Source organism: Neopsephotus bourkii, unplaced genomic scaffold (assembly GCF_033783945.1).
Source record: "Neopsephotus bourkii isolate Nb327-2 ecotype Australia unplaced genomic scaffold, CSIRO-AGI_Nbou_v1 NB_940, whole genome shotgun sequence".
Taxonomy (NCBI): Eukaryota; Metazoa; Chordata; class Aves; order Psittaciformes; family Psittacidae; genus Neopsephotus; species Neopsephotus bourkii.
The window spans coordinates 99,263-124,190 of NW_026901434.1; the positions used below are offsets into that span (position 1 = coordinate 99,263).

At 48.7% G+C, this 24,928-nt stretch overlaps 1 protein-coding gene across 5 annotated transcripts in view; it reads left to right on the forward strand.

Moving 5' to 3' along the window:
* The first annotated feature begins 4,892 nt into the window (after window positions 1-4,892).
* Window positions 4,893-24,928, forward strand: part of MGRN1 (mahogunin ring finger 1) — a 56,098-nt gene continuing 36,062 nt past the window's right edge. For 4 of the 5 annotated variants that reach the window (XM_061358149.1, XM_061358147.1, XM_061358150.1 and 1 more), the window contains exons 1-4: window positions 4,893-5,049; window positions 13,773-13,891; window positions 16,668-16,756; window positions 23,131-23,277. In XM_061358149.1, coding sequence (XP_061214133.1) covers window positions 4,962-5,049; window positions 13,773-13,891; window positions 16,668-16,756; window positions 23,131-23,277 — 443 coding nt within the window. In that variant the 5' untranslated portion in view covers window positions 4,893-4,961. Of the gene's footprint in view, window positions 5,050-13,092; window positions 13,196-13,772; window positions 13,892-16,667; window positions 16,757-23,130; window positions 23,278-24,928 lie in introns of those variants that run through there. The other variant, XM_061358151.1, reaches the window with a different exon arrangement.

Genomic DNA, 24,928 nt, shown 5'->3' on the forward strand with positions numbered 1-24,928 from the left:
TGAGCTGCCGCCCCCTCACAACCCCGGGGCCTGAGGTGAAGGGCGTGGGGCGGCCCTTCGGCCCCGGGCTCTCCACCAGCGGTAATAAATGGCGGGGGTTGTGCGGTCCCCTTTGAAGGGCTGTTCGGTGTAACTCCCGCGGCCGCAACACGTCCCTGACAGGCAGCCGAGGTGTAAGAGGAGAGCTGGCAGCGGGGAAAGGTTCTGGAAGGTGCTGGGGGGCTCCTGGCAGCATGAAGGGATCCTTTGAGAGCGGAGCATTGCCACAGCAGATGCACGTAGGCGCTGCAGTGCCCGGAGCAGGAGAATGGTGTTGCTAATTCCCAGGAAACGATAAGCAGGCAGGGACATGTGGTTGAGTGGTGGGGGGGCTGGTGTAACAAAGCAAGGGAAAGCGGGGTGAGACGAAGGGAACTGCGGGTCTCATGAAGGCCTCCAGCCTTCTCCACCTTTCCTGGGCGATTCTGGGCTCTTCCTGCAGCCGGTGTGGGGGCTTGGCCTCACTGCGGGCAGTTTGTTCACTGGCAAACTGATCCTGGGCAGTGTTTTCACATGCGGCTGCAGATGTTTGTGAGCCATGAGGATTAATGGCTGAAGCTCAGGCAGGTCACGCATTTGACCTGAGGGGATTGCAACCTCTGCTGCTGGGACACAGATTGCCCTGGTGTTGTCTAACTTTGGCTGCCTGGTACACTTGCTTTAGGAGCCACAGAAGGTACTCGAGGCCTTGGGGGATGCTGGGACCAAGAGGCTTTCTTTCTCCTTCACTACTCAAAGTGAGAGTGCAGCTGCAGGGTGATGACAGTGGGTCACATCAAGAGGTGACCAGTCTATTTACAAGGTCAGGACAACTGCAAGAGGAGATCTGTAGCAAGCAAGGTGTGAATAGAGCTGAAAATCCCCAAATCTGAAGGATTATTTCTGTCGGAGATAACAGGCATTTTTACAACCCATGCAGTTGGAAGGGAGGAGGGCTGGCCCAGGCCCAGCAGGGCTTTTGGGGTGCAAGCCCTTTTGGAGCAGGGCAGTGTTTACGGAGGCAAAGTTCATGTGCTTGCCACTCCTTCTGGTGAGGAATAACTGCGTGTAGTCTCCAGGACACCTGAACCTTGTTGTTCTCCATGTATCCAACAAACAAAGTGAGTGGCAGCACTGGGGAGGGGACAAGTGAGACAAAGCAACTTGCTTCACTGGATAATAAACCCCTGAGCAGCTGGACTTTGGATGAGCTGCTCCAGTGAGTGGCAAGTTTGCAAGCAAACATGCTGCCTTGTTTACACAGGCATGCTCGGAGCTGCCTCCCCAGCAGTGACGTCCAAGGAGACCCCTGAAGGGCAGGTGGTGGTAGCTGAGAAACCTGTGTAACAGTGGGAGGGTGGGTGTCCCTCCAGCCTGTGCCTAGTCACCAGGCTGGAGCTCTGTGGAGTCATGCTCCTTGGGATTAGGGTCTGATAACTGAAGCCTGGCTCCTGGTATCAGCTTCAGAACTGGTTTCTTGTCCAGGTTTTGCAGGAAGGAGCCAATGTAGTGGATGCCAGCTGGGTCCGGGACATAGGGACATGTCCCTTGATGGCAGGTGTGCAAATGGAGCAGCAGGGAGCCTTGGGAGCTGGCAGAGGAGGTGGGCTCACAGCTGAAGAATCCCTCATCTGTCCTCCTGCTTTTCTCCAGGTGATACTGGAGAATGTCTCCAGCCTCACCTTCCCCTCTGGATTTTACCCAGAAGCAAATAGCACTGAGCTGGGAGGAAATGCAGGAGCTGAGGCCTCCTGGCCACCTGCGGGGCTCTGCAGAGTCCTGGGGCCAGCAGCCCTTTCCTGGTTTTGCTCTGCTCCTCCCCAGCTTGACCACTTTCACCCCACACAGTGACGGTACCCAGGGTCTCAGGCACCCTTGTTCCTCAAGAGCATGTTTCCATCCCACTGGGTTGTCAGGGCCTCCCACCTTCATGCTTTATTCCCTTTCCATGTTCAGCATGGTGCAGGCAGGGCTGGCAGCACCATGCTGGGGAGGAAATCGGGTCTCAGGGAGCCTGGAGGTGCAGGGTGTAGGTGCATAACCCATGCCTGGTGCCACCATGAGGGTTTATGGGCTGTCACTATCACAGTGCTGAGGCTGGGGGGCTGCTGCTCCTCCAGCCTATGGGACCCATCTGTGGCACTGCTGGTTCTCCCCATGTGGGCTGGCAGGACAGCTCAGCCCAGCTCCCTGCCCTGAGTAACTCACTCTGCTTGCTCCGTGCTGCTGCGGAAGAACCCAAAGGACACGAGTGGTGCAATATCCTGCCTTTGTGTGTGCCAGTGCTGCGTCCCCCAGGCCGGGCAGGGGTGAGGGAGCTGCTGTTCTCTGGAGGTGCTGCCCTTCAGCTCCACCACTCACTAGGTCCTGGGGTTTGGAGCGGAAGGGCTGAGCCAGGCACTGGCACGCTGCTGCTATTGTAGTTGCCTGTCACATACGTCTCACCGAGTGGGGCCCACAGGGAGATGTTCTGCAGCAAAGGCTCTGGCCCTCCCAGATGACAATAAGCCCCTCGAGGGCCCAGCTGCTTCCTCTGAGCTCCGGAGAGCTGCATGGCCCTGGAGGGACCTTCCCGCTGGTGGAGGTTCTGCACGAACAAAACCCTCCAGCCTCTTCCCTGAGCCGTGGTAGTGCCAACACCCCGCTGCTTGCTGGGACATCAGCTCTCCTCCTGGCTTCCCTGCTTAACCCCTATGATGCCACGCTCCCAGCGAGCAGCACCAGCAGCTGTGGAAGGAAAGTGGCTGCTTCTGACGCAAAAAAGCTCAGGGGACAGCTTTGGGGTGGTCACCTCCAGCTGCCTCCTTGGGCTGGGGAGAGCAGGATGCTCTTGGTGTTCAGGATGCAGGAGGGAAGGGAGAGGGACCCTTATTTTCTGTCCCTGTGTGATTTCCCCCCCCCCCCCCCCTTGCCGTGCTGCCTGGTGCAAACATGGCTTTGTTTTGCCGCTGTGCTCTCCCCAAAACTGGTTCCCAGCACAGCATGGGGTGACAGAGCTGCTGAGCCTTGCTGTGCCTGGTGTGCTCTGAAACCAAGCTGCTGGTGTGTGGGGAGAGACTGGGGGGGGGGTCATAGGTTCACCATGCTCATGTTGGGGCTGCTGATGCCACACAAGCCATCCACATTGTCCTGCTGCTGCTTGCGCTTGTTCCCAGCACCCTGGAGCATCCCCAACCTGCCTGCATAGGCCAGGAGCAGCTCCACAGCAGCACACGTCAGCTCTGCTGGTCAGCAGACTCCATCCCTCCCTCTCTGTGCAGTTTCTGTCACGAGGAACTCTTGCACAGAGAGGCTGGTTGAGCAAGAGGCACCGTCAGCGCAGGTGCCAGCAGGATCTGGGGCACACAGTGGGCAGCACCCAGGCACTGCCAGCAGAGCCTGGGTCTCACCTCTGCTGGCTGCAGGTACCTGACTCTCCTGGTTTGCTGGCAGGATGTGGCTGCTGCTCTAGGTCCTGGGCTGTCCCCTGTCCTCAGCCCTGCTGCACCACGGGATGCAGCCGAGCAAGGTCAGTCCTCACCTGAGCACCTGCTCCCCCCATGGCCCATGGCTCCTATGGCCCTGTTGGTGCAGAGCTGCAGGGGCAATAACTACCCAAAAGCACATTTCCCTTCAGGTTTGTTTGCTTATTGCTGCCGGGTGTGTTTCAGTTTGTGTTTACAGACAGCAAATTCCACACACTGACCCTTTGTTTGCTATCACAAATCTTTCCATGCCATGGGGTTGGCTCTCGCAGCGTCCTATCTTCCTGCACCCTAGCCCTCTTCCCTGCAGGTCCCTTGCTTCTGAAGCCAACTGAAGAGATTCTGTATGTGCCTCCTCAGCTCCTTTGTGTCTCCCAAGGATCCCCAAATCCACTGCTGGGAATTGGTTCCCATGTTCCTCTGCAGCGTGGGCCTGTCTGCAGTGCATGTGCAGGGAGGTGCCTCTTTTGCCAAGAGGCTGAGCCTGGGCAGCTTTTCCTGCACCTTTACAAGAGCTTGGGGACCAGAGGGAACAGAGTTCAGTGCTGGGACATTGTCAGGAGCCCTTCTGTGCCTCTTCCTCTACACCATCCTCCTGACTGTTGTTGTGCATGTGAGACAGCCTTCAGTTATTCCCCACTCTCCTGTGCTCTCACGTATAAATCACGGACACATCTGTTCACTTTCCTGCAGGGATTATCTGCAACAAGAGTAACCAGGAGAGATTTCCCCATGTGAACATCCCGTGGTCCTGTGGCTGGGGAGCTGTCTGTTGTCTGCCTCTCCTGCTGGCAGCGACCCTCAGCCAGGAGCAGTTACCAGCTCCCAGAACTAGCCCGGCTGCTGATGCCCAACTCCCGGCAGGTGCATGGCTGCTGCAGTTGGCCTGTGCAGTCAGTCTGCAGTTCCCTGCACATCCCGTCCCAGCACGGACTTGGGGGATGCACCACGTCCTGGTCCCCAGCAGCCAGCGGAAAGGAGGCTGGTGTGGATGGTTGTGCTGCTGCGGGAAGCTCTTCTGCCAAACAGCTACCAGCGGGTTAATCATTGCCTGCGCTGTGCAACACAGCCTCCCGGTGCTGAGCTGCCCCTCCCGGGCACTCTCAGCGTGATTCCTTTTCCTTGCTTTGCCTTTGCACCTGTTGCAAGCTGCGTTCCTGTGCAGGGCATGTCCCCGTACATCCCTGTGCAGGAGGTGTCCCTGGGCACCCCCGCTGGGCACCCTTATGCACGCGCTGTCCTTGTGCATCCCCCGTACTCCCCCGCAGCTCCGAGCCGGGTCCCGCATGACAGCGCCATCTGTCGGCAGCGTGCACGCTGCGCCCCCCGGAGGCCTCCACCACCCCTCGCCGCTGGTGGTAGGCGCCGCTGCGGTGCCTGATGGGAGTTGTAGTCGTGGCGAAGGACTCGCTCTCCCAGCGTACCCTGCGCTGCCGCCGCTCTGCGTCCCCTGGCCCGGCCGCTCTGCCCGCGGTCGCCATGGGCTCCCTGCTCAGCCGGCGCATCGCGGGCGTGGAGGACATCGACATCCAGGCCAACTCGGCCTACCGATACCCGCCCAAGTCCGGTGAGGGCCGCGGCGCTGCTCCCCTCAGGGACGGGGATGGGGGAAGGGGGAAGGGCTTTCCCCGGGTCTGGTGCCCCCCAGGCCGCCCCAGCGGGGGACAGGCGTAGCGGGGAGCGTCCGTGCCACGGGGTCCCCAGAGGAGGGGGCCTGCGGGAGTGCCGGTCACCGGCGGGGCCGAGCGGGGCCTGGGGCTGGCTCTGGCCCGGCTTGGGGCCTCCCTGGCGGGGGGGGATGGTTCTTCTCGGGGTAAACCCGCGGTTTGAGGGCGTCTCGGTGCCCTGTCCAGCTGGGGTGCAGGAATGCAGGAGCGCCGTGTGCCCAGAATCTAGTGCTTCAGTAGTCAGCCCAAACTGGCCCTCTGTGAGTGCCGGCTCCGTCACTGCCCTTTGGTCTTGGTGGGTCCTGGTAGGTGAGCAAGGCTTCGCTTCTGTGCTCTGGGACCACAGCAGCTCGTTGCTCTGCGGCAAGTGGGGCAACTTCTGCTGCTAGAGAGGAGGCGACAGGGGAGTTTGGTTTGGATGCGGGAGGAAAATCGGATGTGGTGGAATCAAGGGTGGAAAACTGCCCATATGACAGCCTTTAATCCCTTGACATGGCAGCGGTTCTCACGTTGGGGCCACTGCCTATGGGGGCCATGGCCTATGCGGGTGTTTGTTTCCCAAAGAGATGTTGTGGAAGCTGCTGGAGGTGTCAGCAGTGCCTCTTCAGTGAAGTTGGGGTGATCCCATAACTCACCTTGTCTTACACTGGCATTTGAGGTGGCCTGGCTCAATGTGTTTAAAGAGTTTTGTTTATACTTCTTACAGAACAAGTCATGAGGGAATTCGGGTGCTCTTTTCTCCTACAGTATCCATTTGCTTACAGATGCCTCTAGGTTTCTGTTCTGCTAGGGTTTTTCCAGGCAGGCTAAAGACTCTGAAGAGCAGCAGTTTAGGTTCCCTCATTCTGAAGTACAGCTGTGGTATAGCCTTTTTGTTTAGACTTAAGTTCTGTGTGTGTGCAGAGACTTTTTGGCTGTGACATCCTCGGGGTTGTGTGATGGAGGAAGCCAGGTCCCCCCAGTTTGTTTGCAGGGGGTGCAAGATCTTCTCAGATAGAGGCCTGCCATCATTACACCTTGTCTTGTTGAAGGTTGACCTTCAGCGAGGATGGTAGTGTGGAGGAGATGGAAGTGGGAAACCTACCCAGAAAAATTCTTCAGCTGTGTTGGCTGTATTAGAAAATGGAACTTGCTTATTTAAGGGGTGGGAACTGTTCATTGAGCTGCTAGGAGAGGCAGATGACACTGCTGGGTCACAGCAGGACTGTGCATGTCCTGTGCATGGTTGGGGGGCTTTCCTGGTGTGGGAGACAGGGTGGATGTGAGCTGGCTGCTCAGCTGTAGCTGTGGTACCAAGGACCTTGCTGGCAGCTCTCTTACAGCATAGAGATTGCCCTTGGTTTCTGTTGACACTTAGAATTTTAGATATGGACTGGATTAATTTATAACTACCGTATGCAATGAATATTAAGCCGCTTCTTTCAAATCCTCACCCTCTTGTTTCTGACTGTCATGATGTCCTGGACTAGGATTTAACGGGGTTTTAGCCAATGTGCTTGCCAAGGTAGTTGCATCACACACGCAAGGTTGGGTTTCTATGTTCACGTGCGCCCTGGGAGGGGTCTTTGACATAGATGCTGTGAGAGAGTGTTCCATGAGTAAACAGTGTCCCCCCTTGTAAAACTAAATAGATAATACTCTCAGACAGTTGATTAAAGAAAAACATTGGTATTTCCTTAAAGGCTTTGGATACAATTAGATGCTTGTTGTTTTGTTTTGTTTTTGTTGCACTTGCTTGTGCTGTTTCTGAAAGTACTGGCTTTAGGCTAGACCTTTCTCTTCACCTTCCTTTACGTTTGTTTAACAAGGATTCTCTAGACTTCAGGAAGGGAGAAAAGCTGTTCAAACTCAGGATCATTCTAGGTAGGAGGAGAGGTCATGGACAGTTCTAAGGTGGACATTCAAGGAAGGTAACTATACACAGGAAAAGTAAGGGATCTTAGGATGCAGCGTGTTCAGCAGGACACTGTCTCTTCTGGTCCTGCAATCTTAAGTGTGCTTGGCTTGGGGCTGGAAAGATTTGCTGTTGGTGGTACAAAACCTGCCAGTGAAGATGACTGGAAGTGAGCGTGCAAGGTTTTCTTTGGGTTTAGGAAGCAAGGTGGAAGTCTACAAAAAGTTCTTAGCCTAAACAGTTGCTAATTATTTCTAACTTGATGCTGTGAGCCCTGAGCCTGCTTGTCTGGAAAAAGCCCCTTTTCCATCAGCCATGTTAGCTGTTCGAATGCGTGCACTGGAGCATTAGCAGGCAGTCTCCTGGCTGCTCAGACATTACCCTTAAAGGCTGGAAGATGTGGTAAGAGAGTGTTACCTGAGGTTATCCATCTTGTACAGCACCCAGGGCTGTCGGTCGCTTTTACCTTCTTTCCCTCCGGGTCTCTTGATTGAAGCAGATCCTGACTTACTGCAGGTGTCTGGGCCATCCATGGTGGGCATTGGTTTGAAGGAGGTGGATTTGCTTTCTGGAGCGAATACACCACCTCACAAGAGGACCTGTTGTGCAAGGAAATAAAACACAAACTACAGATGTTCTGACTGTATTGTAAGCAGTATGTCAGCCTGTGAAAAGGAACACGGATACTCGATCAGGTCATGCCAGGTGATGGCAGCTGTGGAGTCACAGCTGGTTGCAAATGCAGTGCTGAATTTTCAGTGCTTGCTTGCTGACTTTCGATGTGGTTATTGCTGCCTCAGTCGTGCTCTGGAGAGGTTTGAGCAGGTTGTTGTGGAATCCACCTTGGTCCTTATGAGCCAGAGTCCCTGGTGAGGCATACACAGATTGTTTAACAGGTTTGTTGCAGCTGATACGAGGTTTTGTAGTTAAAAATCCTCTAAAAATGCCCTGCTTATTCCTCCAAGGCTTTGGGTGTGGATCATCTGTGTTTCCCCTCCTGCATCTGGGGGCCTGAAGCTGCTGAAATGCTGACACCTGATTCCGGTCTTCACTGATACGTTTTAACCTTTTTGCTTGCTTTATGGAAACCTGCTGGCATTGCGGATGCCTAAGCAGTTGAAGGGGGTTGGAGAAAGGCCCAGTTTATACAAGAAGAAATAGCGTCCCCATGAAATGGGCTTAAAAATCGGTAATTGCAAGGAACAGTCGTGATCTTCTCTGTGCTCCTGTGCTTGAAGCAGGAAACCAGTCCACGTTCCTGCATGCAGGCTCATGATGCCCCTATTGCTTTAGCAACCAGTGAGCAACGCACCAGTGTTCTCTGAAGCTCCTTTGTCAGCTCATCTCTTGTTCTAGTGAGCTCATCTGCAGAGGGGAACGGGGCAGGGAGCACATGCCCTTGAGATGGCTTTTCTCCTCTGGAGTAGGCTCTTGGAAGAGAATTCCTTGGATGTTTTTGGAAGGGGGAAAAAGCAAGAAGGCAGATTTCTCCTCTTGGAAGCTGAACTGCTTTGTTGTTTGGGAATGATGCTTTAATTAAAGAAAGAGCATTTTAAATAGGAGAAGAGTACCCAGAGCTGTACCCAGTCCATCACCACCTTCTCCGCTCATAAGCCATGTGTACTGTGACAGTGTCAAGACAGAAACACATTCCTGTATTTCACACATAGCTTTTGCGCCTCACCCGCTCTGCACAGCACAGCAGGGCAATTGTCTCTTACTCCTGCTGTAGTTCTGTAGGAGCTTTAGCCCGACCCTGCTGGTGACAGCCACCATCACCACTGATGCATTGACTGGATCATTTGATTCCCATCTTCTCTGCAGGTTTGCACAGCACCAGACTAGAGCGCCTGTGGGTCAAAACCAGTTCCTTTTGCTACTGGTTTGTTGCTGGATTATATTTAACCCAGCTCAGAGCCACATTCATGTTTGATACATGATAGCTTTTGGTGGCCCAACAGGGATGGCCTCATCCAGATGCGGTGCTGGTTCAGGCTCAGGCTGTGCCTAGAGCTTTGCTGTCAGCATGCCAAGGTGGTGAGTGTCTGAGTTAATAAAAGAGACTTAATTTCTATCACTTCACTGTTAATTCTAATAATGGTGAGAAGCCTGAATGGAGATTTAATTGTTTTCTGTTAATGACTACTGTACGGTACAGGCCTTGTTTTGCTGGGGCTGCAGTTGTGTTGTTCACTCTGCTCCTTGCTGTTGTAGGGTGTTGTGTCCCCTGCCAGCGTGTCACTTGTACATTCCATGTGTGTTGGGTGTGCATGGTCATGGCGTTAGGATGCTGCATTAGTTAGAGAGAAGTAATTATGCCTGGAGCACCTTCATCCTGGTGCATCTATGATAATAAAACTCTGCCACCACGCTGAACTAAACATTAAGCATTTTGGTGTCATTTAATGCCTTGGAGAAGCCTTGGGTTCCAGTTTGGTTTTGCATGGGACAAACTAATGAGGTAGGCTTGGCCATTCTGGGTGTCCCAGTGGTGTGTTTCCAGCCACTGTAAAGTTTTCCTCCAATTTCTGTTAAAAGCACTGCTTGTGCTTCATCTGCCTTAGCAATGTCGTCTTTTTGTGCTTTCTTTTACCTGGTTATCTCATGTGTTTTGTGCTGATTTACCTTGGGGAAGTAAAGCCACAGTTTTTCTGTACTCTGGCATTTTTCTCATGTTCTCATCCTTATTTGTTTTCTTTCCTTATAAGTGTGTTGCTGTGTTTTCCAGGAGGATTTCTGTTTGTAGCAGCTCAGGGGAGGGTTAATCCAAAGATTTTTTTGCTTTCCTTTTTTTTTCCCTGTGGAGGAGGATGGTGCTTAGCATTCCCCTTGTGCCCACAGCCATAGAACTCTGTCAAAGCTGGCCTTGCAACACCTGAATAAGGTAGGTCAAGGTTGTTTTATAGGCTGGGGGGACATGTGGGGACAGGGTTCCAGAGCCATAGTAGTCCAGCTAAAATCCTAAAGCTGTCTTGGTAATGGAGCTGGAAACAGAACCTGGAGGTGGAGCTGCAGCGGGATTTTTAACGTGTACAAAATACATACAAGCCTTTTAGAGGCACTGAATATCTGGCTGGTCTTGTGCCAGGTATGTGGACATCACGGTGACTGGAAAAGAGGATACATCACGATTTCCTCTGTGAATTTTCTTTGTCCTTTTACTTTGTCCTTTTAGCCCTTGGTGTGATATTTACAGAAGCACTTTCTTAAAACATTTTGTCTCCACCTTGGGCAAACTCTGAGTTGCTTGTGGGAGGGGTTGAGAGGAGTAGTGTGTTAAGTTTGGTTTTGAGAGCTCTGCACTGAATGTGGTATGGTAGCAACTGGTTTCTGAAAGCTTGCAGTAAAACATCTTTTCTGCTGGTTTTTGTCTTTTTAGCTGCTGAGAACTGTGTTACAAATTTGTGTAGACAGTTTGTGCCATCCTGGTTTGTTAGTTTTGCCGTTGAGACCTTGCATAAGTGGCAGTTTTTGTGTCTGCAGCAGCACGGCAGAGCCCTGGGGTGTTCTCCTCACCAGTGAGTTCCTTCTGAACTCCTTAAAGTGGTTTCCTTGTGCTCCTTGTGACTGGCACTGACTACATTCCTTGTTTGCTCATTAAGGAAGTGCCTCTGGGGAAGAAAACCCCTTCACATTGCAGGAGGTGACTTAGCAGGAAGATGAAGGGAGCCTTCTGTCTGAATGTGAAGTTGAAGCTGTCGTTTCTAGTTAGAGAAGTGTTGCTGTATTGCAGGGGATAGTGCGTATTTCTGAGAAATCCTAACAGTGTTAGAGGTCCTCAAAGAACTTCTTAGTGGAGCACAGGCAGCATGGCAGGTGCCTTGAATGCGCTAGTTCTGTGTCTCAGTGTTGTTCCAGTTGTACAAGAGAGACCTTTTCATCCCAGGGTGCTGCAGGGGTGATGCTCTCCTGGCTTCCTGCAGGCATGGGGTGTCAGTGGTGGTGAGCAGTCCTTGCCTGCTAGGGCTCTGTGTCCTCTGCACACAGGATGCAGAACTTCTGCCACAGAAAAAGCTCTGCTCTGAATCTGTAATACAGGTTTGCTGAGGTGAGTCAAGCCCCAGGATGTCTCATTCACTGTGTATGAGGGAGCTGACTCAGATCCCAGATAATCAGCCGCTGCAGTACTGAGGCATCCTGCACAAGTGCTGTCTTCACGGTTAATCTGATAAAATGCACCAAAACACAATCCTGCTTGACCCATGAAAAATCTGTTCCTGAACCCAGTGTTTATCACTCTTTTGTGAACCTCAGTATAAGCATAAGCCACCGCAGTGTATCTCAGGTGGAGAGGCTGTATCCAGCTGGCTGTGCTTGGAGATGATATGGAGATTAGGTTTTCAATTTGTAGCTTCTGGGAGGGCTCGGGGAAGCTTGCTTGTCATTTGGAACACCTACATTTTGTCATGCTGATTCTGTAGGGCATATTCTAGGTAGATTCTGGACCTGTGCTGAAGTTGATGGTTGTATGTAGAAAGGAGGATGTGTTTCTATAATATATATATATGGATGCTTGTAAGCTGAGCTCAGCCGTAGCTGAGCACTACCATGGTCATTACAGCACTACCATCTGTGCAGAGCAAGAGCCTTTCTTAAAGCATAAAGAAAAAGGCTTCATGGAAGAAACAGCTGTTCAAGAAACCCCTTCCATTTCAGAGTAAATTGTGCTTGCTCCTAGCTAGAGGGGACTTCAAATCACAGTATCGCAGTATGCTAGAGATTGGAAGGGACCTCAAAAGATCATCTAGGCCAATCTCCCTGCCGGAGCAGGAACACCTAGGTAAGTTTACACAGGAACGTGTCCAGGCGGGTTTTGAATGTCTCCAGAGAAGGAGACTCCACAGCCCCCCTGGGCAGCCTGTTCCAGTGTTCCGTCACCCTCACTGAGAAGAAGTTTCTTTTCAAGTTTAAGTGGAACCTCTTGTGTTCCAGTTTGTACCCATTGCCCCTTGTCCTATCATTGTTTGCCCCTGAGAAGAGCCTGGCTCCATCCTCGTGAAACTCCCCCTTTATATATTTATATACCCTAATAAGGTCACCCCTCAATCTCCAAACTATAGAGACCCAGCTCCCTCAGTCTTTCCTCATAAGGGAGATGCTCCACTCCCTTAATCATCTTAGTTGCCCTGCGCTGGACTCTCTCCAGCAGGTCCCTGTCCTTCTTGAACTGAGGGGCCCAGAACTGGACACAATATTCCAGATGCGGTCTCACCAGGGCAGAGTAGAGGGGAAGGAGAACCTCTCTCGACCTACTAACCACCCCCCTTCTAATACACCCCAGGATGCCATTGGCCTTCTTGGCCACAAGGGCACAGTGTCGGCTCATGGTCACCCTGTCGTCCACCAGGACCCCCAGGTACCTCTCCCCTACACTGCTCTCTAACAGGTCGTTCCCCAACCTATACTGGAACCTGGGGTTGTTCCTGCCCAGATGCAGGACTCTACACTTTCCCTTGTTATATTTCATCAAGTTATTCCCTGCCCAACTCTCCAGCCTGTCCAGGTCTCTCTGGATGGCAGCACAGCCTTCTGGCGTGTCGGCCACTCCTCCCAGCTTAGTGTCATCAGCAAACTTGCTGATAGTACACTCAATTCCCTCATCTAAATCACTGATGAATATATTAAATAATACTGGTCCCAGTACCGACCCTTGAGGCACTCCACTAGATACAGGCCTCCAATCCTTTCATAATGCTTCCATAACTATTCAGATTATTAGTTACTCCTTCTGTAATGACTTGTCTTAAAACGAATCTTGCGCTGTCTGTGCACTGCACATAGGGAAGGGAATGTACATTTGGCTCAGTCCTTTCATCATGCGCATGAGAAACCCCCGCTTGAAAACTTCCAGGGAAATAGCTGGGGTGGAGCCTCCTCTTTCAGTTCTCTCCTGGTTCTTACTTATCTGAGGTTGTAACTCTGTGAAGTTCATGTTCGAGGGTGTTTTTCTGAAGTCACTGTAGGAGGAAGCCACGTTTGTGGTGCCCTCATGTAGCTGAATTGATTTGGTTGACTTTGCAGTTAATCCGGTGCTCCAGTATCCCAGTGACCTTGCGCAGACTTCATCTCCTGAAATCTGTGCTGTAGTGTGTCGCCTTAAAGACGAATGAAACAAATACACTGTGAAGCTTTCAGAGCTGAAGTTCAGTTTAGTCAGTCCCAGAGTTTATCTCCTCCAAACACCCCTGTTTCTGCATTTAGAACTGTCAATGTTATTGATTCAGCATCAAGGTGTGCAGTCTTTAACACTCGCAGCAAAGGTTTTGTGTCTGTCCCTGGAATATGGGAATGAAAGAGGGGAGGGAAGGCAAACTTTGCCCAACAGGAGCCCCTCTGACTCTGCCGGGTTTTGCAGTGGGAAGGAATCTCATTCTTCTCTGAGCAGGTCAATTGTGTTTGTGGGACTGGATGGTGGAGAAAAAAAGAAGTCGTCAGAATGGAGCAATATTGGAAGGAGCTGACTCTTACTGCTCCCTGTCCCTTTTCTGGAAAACAAGTTAAAATGGAATTTTCTCCACTGTAATAATCTATTCTAGTTTACTGGGTTTCTTTCCTTGCTCGTACTGTTGGCAGTGTCCATTAGTAACATAGGGAAGGAGTGAACCAGCAAGTATTTTCCATGTTTTATGCTCTTCCGTACTTGTGAATGAAAAACTGCACAGACCAGCTGTTCTCTGGGAAGCATTAATTTAGATGGGTTTTTATTCCCTTGTGGTTTTCTTTTTCTAGGAAACTACTTTGCAAGTCACTTCTTTATGGGAGGCGAGAAGTTTGACACCCCTCATCCTGAGGGCTACCTTTTTGGCGAGAACATGGATCTAAACTTCCTCGGGAACAGACCTGTTCAGGCAAGTTCCTATATGCTGTCTATTTTACCCTCTTGTTTTCTGCCTGTTTTGGGAAATCTTTGTTGGGGCTTGTAGAGGAGGATAGCACAGACCTAAGAAACCCTCACTACTTGGGGAGTTTAATTCCAGTCAGAGGTGCAAGAGTGTTCCCCTATCCCATGGCCCAGCTTACCAGCTGCCATAGCTGTTCAAATGCATGCAGTTTTCCTAAGAAGCAATATTTACCTTCTAGGCTTATTTTCACTTAAGGCAGAAGGAAGAATTAGTGGAGGTAGGAGGACAGGAATGCAGGAGCACAGATTTTAGGGACTAATTATGATTGCCTGGGTGATGTTAAGGCAGATCTTGATATTTGTTGGGGTTTGCTTGCTTTGTAACCTAGGTGGGCTGCTCAGAAAGTCTTTCTTTAGTTTTGCCAGTTGCAACATGGAGCTATTATACTGGGCTCACAGGGGTCTTGTGAGACTGAAAAGCTACCTGCTTGAGTGACTGACTTGTTCTTCTGTTATGAACATGGAATAGCACTGTTGTGGGGGAGAGATTGGACTTTTATGCAAGTGTTATGTTTTGGTTTTCTCTTGCATCTCAGAACTGCTTAAAAAGAACCAAAAGGTAACAGCAGGAGCCATTTGGAGCTATTTTCAGAGTGCTGGAGAGGAAAGGGTTAAGAGCTGCTTGCTTTGCCAGCTATTTTCCTAGTTGTTTCTGCAGCTTCAAAATGTGAAAAAGAAAACATTGTTGCCATGGTTCTCATCCTGAGAAAAGCTGTGGCTGGAAGTTTATTCATGCTGGTAAGGCTTGTGGGCAGTTCAGTGTCATGCCTGGTTTACAGATGGGGAAACTGAGGCAAGATGACTCACTGAATTGGATTGGTGACAAGCAATTTCTGCTGAGTTGTCCTCAGGCTTTGCCATTGGTCTTCTCAGCACCACAGTTAGTTCACAGCACTCTGCAGGGTAGGACAAGGGAGAAGCTGGAAAGCCCGTGTTCAAACTGGAAGTGCAGATGAGCAACAGAATTAGGAAGGAAGGACTTTAGATGGAAATTGTTCTGGATGTAACAGTGCTGTGCAGGCATGGGGATGCTCAGTGCATGTGCTGTGCCATGTCTGCATACAGGACCTGTGCAGGACAGTGGTTAAAAGCTGACTGCTTATCTTTTGCTCTGTGACTAGCAGCTGCACAGTGCTCCAATAAAAGCAGAAGATGCAACTGTAAGCAAAATATCCCATGTGCCTATGGCTGTAGGGCCTAGCCTTGGAGAGTTATTGCCTGCATGTCTCAGCTTGGGTTGCCTTGCAGACATCCCAGCACTGAATTTCATCATTTCTTCAGAGGGAAGTGGGTGAAAATGCTATTAACACAGTGGGACATTTGCCAAATAGGTTTAAGAGAGGGAGGCTGTTGTGGTATATAGTTTGCCTATGTAAAGTTGATGCCCTTTGGCAGCTCTGATTAATCTTCAAGTTAAAAAAACACTTGAACGCAGAGCAGCAGAACTGCTTTCTGGACACGGACCAAGTTCTCACTTTGCAGTAGCTTTGGTCCTGACTGCTCTGTATAGAGCAGTGCTACCAACCACAGTACCCAGCAGTCAGGGTGCAAGGAAAGTAGTTGTTGCTGCCCTGTGAATTCTCTGCTGCCTGTGGCTGCGGCGTGGGTCTTCTGTGTTGATCAGGAGGCAGCATGTTTCCCCTCTCTGACTGTTGCCCCATCAATGCATTTCTGTGGTCTGAGGACAATGCTGAAAGGTTGTGTCCTGGAACTGCCCTGAAGCTCAGCTGCAGTAGCATTTGGTTGCCTGTTTAGCAGACTCCTCATTTCTAAGGGATCGTGTACATTGGTGATCCCTGGTACTTCTGCTCCATACCAGTCACTACCTCTATCCTACTGCAGGGGACCTGGTAGGTGTGTGTCTGAAGAACCTCAACTTCAATGAGTTTGTGTGGTGGCACTGTTGCTGGATACATTCAGAATTACCTTCTGCCTGGAAGCCTGTCATGTAGCTATGTACCTTTGTGTCATGCCATTGCTTTGACTTGGAGTATGGCTGTGTCTCCAGTCCGAGCACCTATCAAACTTGGCAGTTGTGTGAATGGATGTTTCAGCTTCAATTTTCATGAAGCAGATGGGAGATACAGCAGGCAGGTCTGCAGCCTTACAGGTTGTGGTCACCACAATAAGTGGTTTCCTTTGCATTTCTTGCTAGAGAGTCTGTAACCAGTAAGGAGAATTACAGTCTAAAGCATTATTGTCCTTTATTTAACCTATGAAAGAAGGTCTCTTGACAGTAGGACAGGATGAGGCCCCCTATCCCCGTTTCTTTTCTTTTCCAGAACATTTGCCCCATTGTTTAAGAATAAAAAGAGTTTCCCCCAGTAATCCAGGGCTTCAGCATGCTGATTAACAGTCAAGTCACCCTTTGCATGCTGTAACACACATGGAAGAGCTGCATTTCTTCCGCTCAAGCTGGAGGTGGTTTCTTAAGTGGAAATAAAAGCTTGTGACAGCAAGGCCTTCCAGAATTCAGGGTGCAGGAAAAGAGCTTTCTTAAAGTATTTACTGCCAATACAAGCTATTGCTGGCCCAGAGCAGGATTCTCATCCTGAAACATATTTGATTGATCTGCAAGTGGAATTTGCTGTTACTGTTCCTTGTGGTTGTTGTGCTGAGTACCCTTAAAGGTAGATGTTTCTTGGTTTGGGTAAACTGTATGCCAGGTAACATGCTACTACCCTTTATGGTATAATAATAGGAGATTTGCCTTTTTATTCCAGTTTCCCTATGTCACTCCAGCTCCACATGAACCCGTGAAGACGCTGAGAAGTTTGGTGAATATCCGCAAAGACTCTCTCCGACTTGTGAGGTATTGCTATTGCCTGAACCTTTCATTTTATTCAACCCAGCGATCTGTTGTCCAGAGCCAAACTGTATTTGATAAGGTTTTGGAGAAACAGCTGAATTTCAGATCTCTGTTGCTAGATATGTCTAGAGGTTTCTGTTTCCTTGTGCTCAGAGCTTTCAGGTGTTTTTCATTTTCGTTATTCCTAGACTTGAGCCATCTGTGTTTCCAGACACAGTGATGTATCTGTCTCTGCAGGACAGACTAGAGTCGTAAACAAAACCATAAAATCATTAGTATGAATGGAAGATATTAGTCAGGTCAGTAAACCCTACAGAGAGATTCCTTTCTGCGTTCTTATGCAAGGAGAAGCCAGAAAGTGGCTGATTCTGGTGCAAGTCACAGGCCAGGAAGACTTATTGGTCTTGAGTGAAATTTCCTCAGGTTTCTCCTGGTGCCAAGATAAAGTTTGGTCCTAGTGTTATGGATTTGTTTAGATGGCTGGTGGCCCATGCATAGGGGAAGGAGGACTGGATAGTCATGGAGATGTGTTTTACTGTGCTACACTCAGATCTAAACCAGCACTAGCTGGATGTAATGGCAAACACTTCGACCTGTGGCTGCCCTCTTTCAAACCGATGGCTGAAGTACAGAGGCTGAGCATACAGTGCTTTGTTTTGGTCTGAGCTACTGGGCAGATGTCCAGGCAGAGCATTTCTCAAAGATCCTTGAATTGCTTAGAGTTCTGCATGTCAGGCACAGGGCCAGCTTCCGCTCTCAGCCAAGGTGGTTCTGGGAGCATGGTGTAACGTGAATAGTTTGAGTCATAACCACACAAACCCCTCAATTTGGTTTTGTGTGAAAAATGAAGGGTTTGTTTTGGTTTTTTTAAATGAGCAATACCTGTGGTTTCAAAACTGATTGAACAGGAAAAGAGGGAAGAAGTGAAAAAGTAACCATTGGTAAACCACTCCGAATGCTGTCTCACCCTTTCAGCTAACGGGTAAAGTACTTCTCTAGGAAATCGCCTTGCTTTCCTTCCACACTTGCTGTGGAAAGGGTATTTTGTTCTCCTTACAGGCATCCACGTAAATGGTGTAACATCTCAGAAGCCAAATGGGAAGTGGCTTTTTCAGTGGGAGAGGCCTTTCTGTGAATGGAGGAGTTGATAGGGTTTAGTACATACAGTTCTTTCATTCTGCTTTCTGTGGTTGTCCTCCCAGGTGGAGTTGAAGCTCTGGACTATATGAAATGTAGTGTTCGTGCCCCCTAACAGTGTCCTGGTTTACATCTGTCTAATTCCTGGTACTATCAGTTCTTTTGCTGCCTTGTGAGCTCCAATAGGCTCTTGAGCTGCTGCCGCCATATTACTGTTGTTAACACCACCATCAGCATTACTCTATTTAATTTTGTACTGTTGTAGACCCAGAATGAGATTTTAATTGCCAGTCCCCAAGGGTACATTGTGTCTCGTGCCTTTTCTGCTGTTCTGTACTAGAAACTTTTCTTTTATTCTTCTGTGTACATAAAGACTCTTTGTGCCCTCTCCAGTTTGGCTTATTTAAAATAAATAGTTGAGGTTTGCACATTCTTTCCAGAACTAGTTAAGTTTAATTTATCACCTCCTCCACCAAATAGAATGATACTGGGTTGAGTGTCGAAGTGTAAAGTAGGGTGTGATGGTAAAGTGCTCACAAAGTTTTTGTTTTTCATAGAGTCATAGGATGGTTTGAGTCCAGAGGGACCTTAATGATCATCCAGTTCCAACCCCTCTGCAACAGGCAGGGACAGCTTCCACTAGACCAGGTTTCTCCAAGCCCCATCCAACCCGGCCTTGAACACTGCCAGGGATGAGACAGTCTCAGCTTCAACCTGTGCCAGGGCCTCAGCACTGAAAAAATTCTTCTCAATGCCTAATCTACGTCTTTCAGTTGAAAGCCATCCCCGCTTGTTCTATCCCTGCATGCCCTTGTAAAAACTTGCTGGGGGTGCATTCATTCTCATTGTCCGTGTCACTGATAAAGATGTTACACAGCACTGGTCCCAGTACCAACCTTGTATTTAATTGAAAAGTCATTGTTCACCTGTGAAGAGGGTGTTGATCTGTAATTTGGGGTGCAGGACTTTATGGAGAAATATGAGGAAATGTCTGCTCTGGGCGTCCGGGTCTCATCAGACAAATTCTGAGCTTTGCCCAGCTATGAAAGTTTACAGCAGCTTTGGAGAGAAGCAACCAACCTGTGGACCTCAGTCTTCAACACTTTGTGTGAGTACTTGAGCTCTAGCAGGATGAGACTCTGTGAACCTCAGAGGAGGGCAGCATGAGTTTTGCTGTTAACCACTAACAGAAGAGTGCCTCATGTCTGTCTCAGGTCCCTCTTCTGGCACTGGATTGGAAGCTTTATTTCAGAGCTGAAGCACCTGATAAGCTTAAGCTGGCTGTTTACTCTTACCCTGAAAGCACTTCCAGTCACTGGAGGAAAATCAACCCATAAAGCAATGTGTTTCATGGAAAAATTACATCCTGGGACAGCCTCTGTGCTTCAGTGTGGGCTTTGGGCTTTGGATGGCATCACAGCACTAAAGTGCTGAAGGAATCAGCAACTGTAGTGGCTTGGGAATGTGTCTGAAGCAGCAGCAATACCATGGAGAGTGGTGAGACCACTGAGCACTTTGGATAAGGGCCTGAGAGGGAGGTGGATAACAGGGACTGAAGGAGATGGGTGAGTTACTGTGAGTGAAAGAAGGGAAATCCCTCCTTTTCCCTCTCCAGCACAGTGGAGCTGATGATCCTTGGAGCTGTTCATCCTGCAGTGGAGGTGATGTTGGGGAGGGTGCTGGGACTGCCTGGTCTGCAGCCCTGGACTGTGTTAAACTGTACAGATCTCTGCAGGATGCTTAAACAGGAAAGCTTCCATTTGATGGTGATCTCCCTCCATGAAGGTCAACACTGACAGAGATGTCAAATGCCTGCTAAAACTGTTGTAATGCGTATCTTCCAATCCTAAGTCAAGGAATACTTCACATTTATCCTGCAGGTCTACGAAGTTTTTGGTCAAACTCTCCTCAAAGGATGAAATCAAGTTTGACTCCACCTAGTTCTATAAAATTGTCATGGTTGCTGTTAATTATATTTTTATCTTTTAATTCTTCAACAGACAAACAAAAAGAGGTGGTGTCAGACCAGGTGGCCTCAGCTCCCTTGGTCATCCTGCTTTGCCTTTTTCATCATAACGTTGGATCAGCTGTTTGTTCTCAAAGGTGGTCAGTCTCTTCTGCTCTATACACATGGTTGTGGAGGCTTTGCTCTCCTGTGCATGACTGAAAGGCACACTTAGCAAAGTCACTGGTTTCTAAACTTGTGCATGCATCTGTGGCCACCTCACACCAACACTGTTTGTAAGGTTTGACTGAATGAACTGTAAACTTCAAGTGCAGGAGGAGACAGAAGAGCTCTTGAACTCCCAAACCACTCCTGAACCACCACCTCCTTGTCTGCCTTATCCCTTGCAAAGAAAGAAGGAATGAAAAATGTGTGACTTCCTCTTGTTAGTCCCCTGAAGATACATCCCACTGTTCCTGCACCTTAAGGTGGAACATGATACCTCTGCTTCTCAGAGTATGCACTGGTAGTCCTTGCTTGTTCCTTGGTCCAGCTACCACTTGGTATAGCTGCTTATGCAGTCTTTTCTCACCTGAGCTCCTTGCTGTATAGCAGACAATTTTCTTAACCTCCAGCACCAGACACATTGCAACTGGAAGATGTGTACACAGCCTTGCTGTGACTGTCACCATTTAGGCATGTATACTTTACCCCCTGCTTGAGTGACGGTGTTCAAGGCAGGCAAGGCTTCCTACCTCCCAGCAGATGCATCCTCCAGAAACCTCTCCAGGAACTGCATCTGGGAGTTGGTCGTGGCCCCTGCATGGTTTCCCAGGGCAACAGATCTAATGAAGCCTAGGTTTAGAAAGGTTTAATCCCCTTTGGTTCTTGAAAGGACGGAAGCACATTCCAAGTGCTGGCAGGGAGGTGAAGAGGTGACACTGGGAGCAGGGTGGTGACATGGCTTCTCTTAGAAGACAAAAGAGGCAATGGTTTTACTAAAGAAACGTTGTTGTGTGGTCTGTTCCCACCCCCAGGTTTCTCACCTTGTTACTTGGGGCTGTTACAGGTATCTACATCTGTGGTGTTCATTTGTAACTCACGCATGTGTTAGCCATCTCTATTTTAATACCTACCATATATACAGTGAGTCTATGTCTATGAAGTAGCCTCCATTGGTGCTTGCCTTCAAGGGGTGCTGGTTTTCCCCCACCCTACTTCCTCTGGAAGAAGTGGCAAAGGTATCATAGTGTGGATCCACTGCTGCCAGCCTCAGATCAATGGAGGACAATGCAGCGTGAGAGAATTTGCAGGATTTTGCACTGCTGCTCTCTTGTGAGCTGATTGTTGCCATCTGTTGTTCTTGGGTCAGTTCAGCACAAAAAGTTGATGATGCCCTTGTGTTTTCTAGGCAAACCTGCCCTGCTGGGTAGAGTATTTCTTGTTTACAGCCTTTGAGTGCCATGATTTTATCCTTTTAATGCAACTAGCTAGTGTGAAAATACCATCTTGCTCTGTACTGTATATTGTATCCAGTATTTGCTGCTGCAAGTGTTCAGACCCTCAGTTCTTGGGATTTGTGGTTTTTATACTTGCATGTTGGGTGTATTCTAGTTTGATTTACTGTTCTGACGTTGGTGAACCTCTGGCATAAGTCTTGTTTGGAGCTCTCCCACTCTTTGAGGCAGGAATGCAAGTGTATGCTCTAGTGGCTCACTAGGGTTACATTAGTATGTGTGTTAGGTGTTTGATTGTACTGCTCTCAAATTTTATTTTGCACCTTCTGTATTAAATGGCTGAAGTTGAACATTTCATTCTTGTTCAGTGTGGTGTTAAATAAAATTCATGCTGGAACTCTCTTAATTAGGCAGCAGTTATTACATCTCAGTGAACTCGGTAAATAAGGATTCCCTTGACAATTTTCAGATGGAATTATGTGGTATGCCTAGCCCATTTCTGAGTGTTTTCAACAGTGCAGCATATTCATAGAGCTGCTTAATGAAGGGAGAGGCTGACTGATACTGCGAAGTCAGAGACAGTGCCAAGCTTTTCCTGAATAGTTTAGCTGCTTGGCTTTGACCCAGACATTGTGGCAATTAAGGTAGTACCAGCAGACAAGTGAGGCTGGAGCTGAGTGTACATCAAGTAGTGTTGTACACCTCTCAAAGGCAACCTGTTGCATTCACCTTTTCTGCACAGTGTGGGGTTTAATAGTGGTACCTACAGTTGTAGGGTTATGGTGGGATTGGAATTTATGTAGGAGAATCTGCTTCTGCCCTGCCAGTGAATCATGTCCATTCTGTCACTTTGCTCTTCAGGGCAGGAGAGGTCTTCTCGTGGTGTGTTGTGTTGGCTGCTTGTTCCAGATTGCTGGTTTCTCTGGCCCCTCCTAGCATGCCATAACTCACTGCTCACCCATGGCCTTAGCTTGCTGCCCTGGACCTTTCTTCATACCACCTTCTTCACCAGATTTGTAATCTGCCTTTTTCTAGCAGCAGTGAGGAGGAGTAATCCTGGGCAGTGGTGATCAGACAGTTATTGAGTGGCCCATAGCCAGGTTATAACTCACCTTTATAGAGATTGAAATAACTTCTGAACTCATCCTCTATTGGTTATCATGCATCTGTTACACAGTTGAATGTGTTAATTTTTGTTTATACTGTAACTGTGTGCAAGCTTCAGTCATTAGCAGCATCAAAGGTTTGGCTGATGGTATATACTTTTAAAGGTATTTGAAGTTCCTGTATTTGGATGCTTTCTGATCGGAGTATCAGTCTTCTGTCTGATACTGATCACACAGATCAGTGTGATCTTTTGTTGGTCAGGAGTTTTGTGTTACAGAAACCCTGTTATTTTGCCTGTCATGCCATTTAATTTGCAGGGTTAAAAGAATTGGGCTTTAGACTTCTCAGGCCCATGCAGGATTTCTTTAGCCTAAACATTGAGTCTAATGTGAAGTTTTAAAAGGAGGGAGAATGTTTCTTATCTTAGGATTTGACATTCTTATCTTAGGGTTTGACATTCAAGAGTTCACTTTCTTGTCTCATTCTGTGTCCCAGCATTGTAAGGCTCAGTGAGGTTCTTCAACAGCATCACTACATAATTCACTTGAATAACTTCAATCAAATCTTGGAAGAACCTTTCTTGGAGGAAAGAATGGAAGTCTTCTGGGAAGCCCCAGTGGTGCCTTTTGTGCCCAGAACACCTCTGCTGGAGTACTCTTGTCCTGATTCCCAGAGTGATCTTGATCACATCTCGTAAGAATGTGTTTTAATCCTCTGGCTTTGTCTTTCAGGTATAAAGATGATGTTGACAGTCCTACTGAGGAGAATGGGAAGCAGAAAGTCCTGTACAGCCTGGAGTTCACATTTGACGCAGATGCTCGTGTTGCCATCACAATCTACTGCCAGGCTACAGAGGAGTTTGTTGGTGGCATGGCAGTGTAAGTCCTGGGTGTGTGGGCATGTGGAGGGGCACAGACTCTTGTGTGATGAACCTGTAAGACACCTCTTATTACCCCTGAGGGCAGTGCTGCCATGGATGGTGGAGAGGGAAATCTTTTTCTGTTTCGCTTTATATATTCTCATAGCTTTGAATATTATTTTCACTTCCCTCCCCCTAATATCCTCTCTTTTGTTCCTTTCTTGGTTTGTTTTTTGGTGTGGAGGAACCGTTTTGTGTGCATTAAAGGAGAGGAACTCACAACTGTGTGCTTTGTCAGCAAGATTTTCTATGAAATTAAAATAAAAACAACCACCCTTCCCTTCAAACACTACCTGCTTTTAACCCAGATCACCTGACTCACTGGATTTCTATGATCCCTGTGATGGGAGCATCTGGGCCACCAAAGTAAGGCTCAATCTGACATTTACATCGTAAATCTGTGGAATTGAGGCCCACCCAAAGCCTATTTTGGGATAAATGACCACCTCAACACAGGCTGCTGGGAAATGGTTATCAGGAGGATTTATTGCCTGAAACTGTGTTTCCTGCCAAACACATGTATTAGTCTTTGACTAGCTGTAGAAGGAATGGTCAAACTGTCATCCATGGATGGATGCACTACATCCTGGTAGTGCATCCCTACAGCTTTCAAACCTTTTTATCTAAATCAGCATGTTTAAACCATTCCAATCAATGCTGTATCCCATAACACTATGCAAAATTTCCTCTCTGTATTAAGAAATAAGGTGGCTGAAACATGCTTTCCCTGGTGTGAGCTGGGTACACATGAGCTGCTGGTACGTTACAGCAGGCTTCCCATGGCCATGGGACAAAGAATTCTTGGTCTATGGGTAAAGGAAGACTCGGGCTGCAGAAGCTCTTGGCTTCCTCTGGTAGAGGCTTTTGGCTGATCAGCGGCTCTGTGCACGTGATGCTGATGGCTTCTGCAGTGGTGCTCTGAATTTGGAGGTTAACTTATGTTTTATTGGAGGGATCTGTAGAGGCTTCAGCAGGGAGAAGTACATATGACAAACCACAAAATGGCTTATAGGTTTTATGTAAAGTATAAACATCCCACTAATGACCAATGAACAGTGTATTTTTAGAAATGAGACAGGCTCAAAGCTTCCATCCAGATGTGCATTCCTCCAGACTGGAGGATATCCCAGTCGAGAATTTTTGCTTAGGCCACTTCATTCTCTGAATGCCTTTATTTTTGAGAGGTAATGAATTAGCTCCTTTTAAGTGCTTGAAAAATATCTCTCAACAAACTGTGAAAATGCTGTCTATTTAGATTCAGCTTGTCCTGAGCAGAGCTGAATGAAGCAAGATACCTTAGAATAAAAGTTTCCATGTTCTGTCTCTTGAGTCCTTAGGTTTCGTGTGAATTTAGTGCTAGTGTAGGTGTTGGAATGGCAGCCTTGGAGATTGAAGTCCTCTTTTCCTAATACAGGTACAATGTGGAGAGGCGGCCAGTGTCCCTTGTGCTGCCCCGCAGTGTTCCTTGTTTTTTCACCCAAGAAGGAAACCTGCTGTGGGCTAACGGGAAGAACTGAGGGCCTGTGTGGCCAGGGTGGATGTATTTACATTGCCAGACTTCAGGCATGGCTTAAATCAGCAAGTCTTGTTTTAAATCATTGATTTTAATC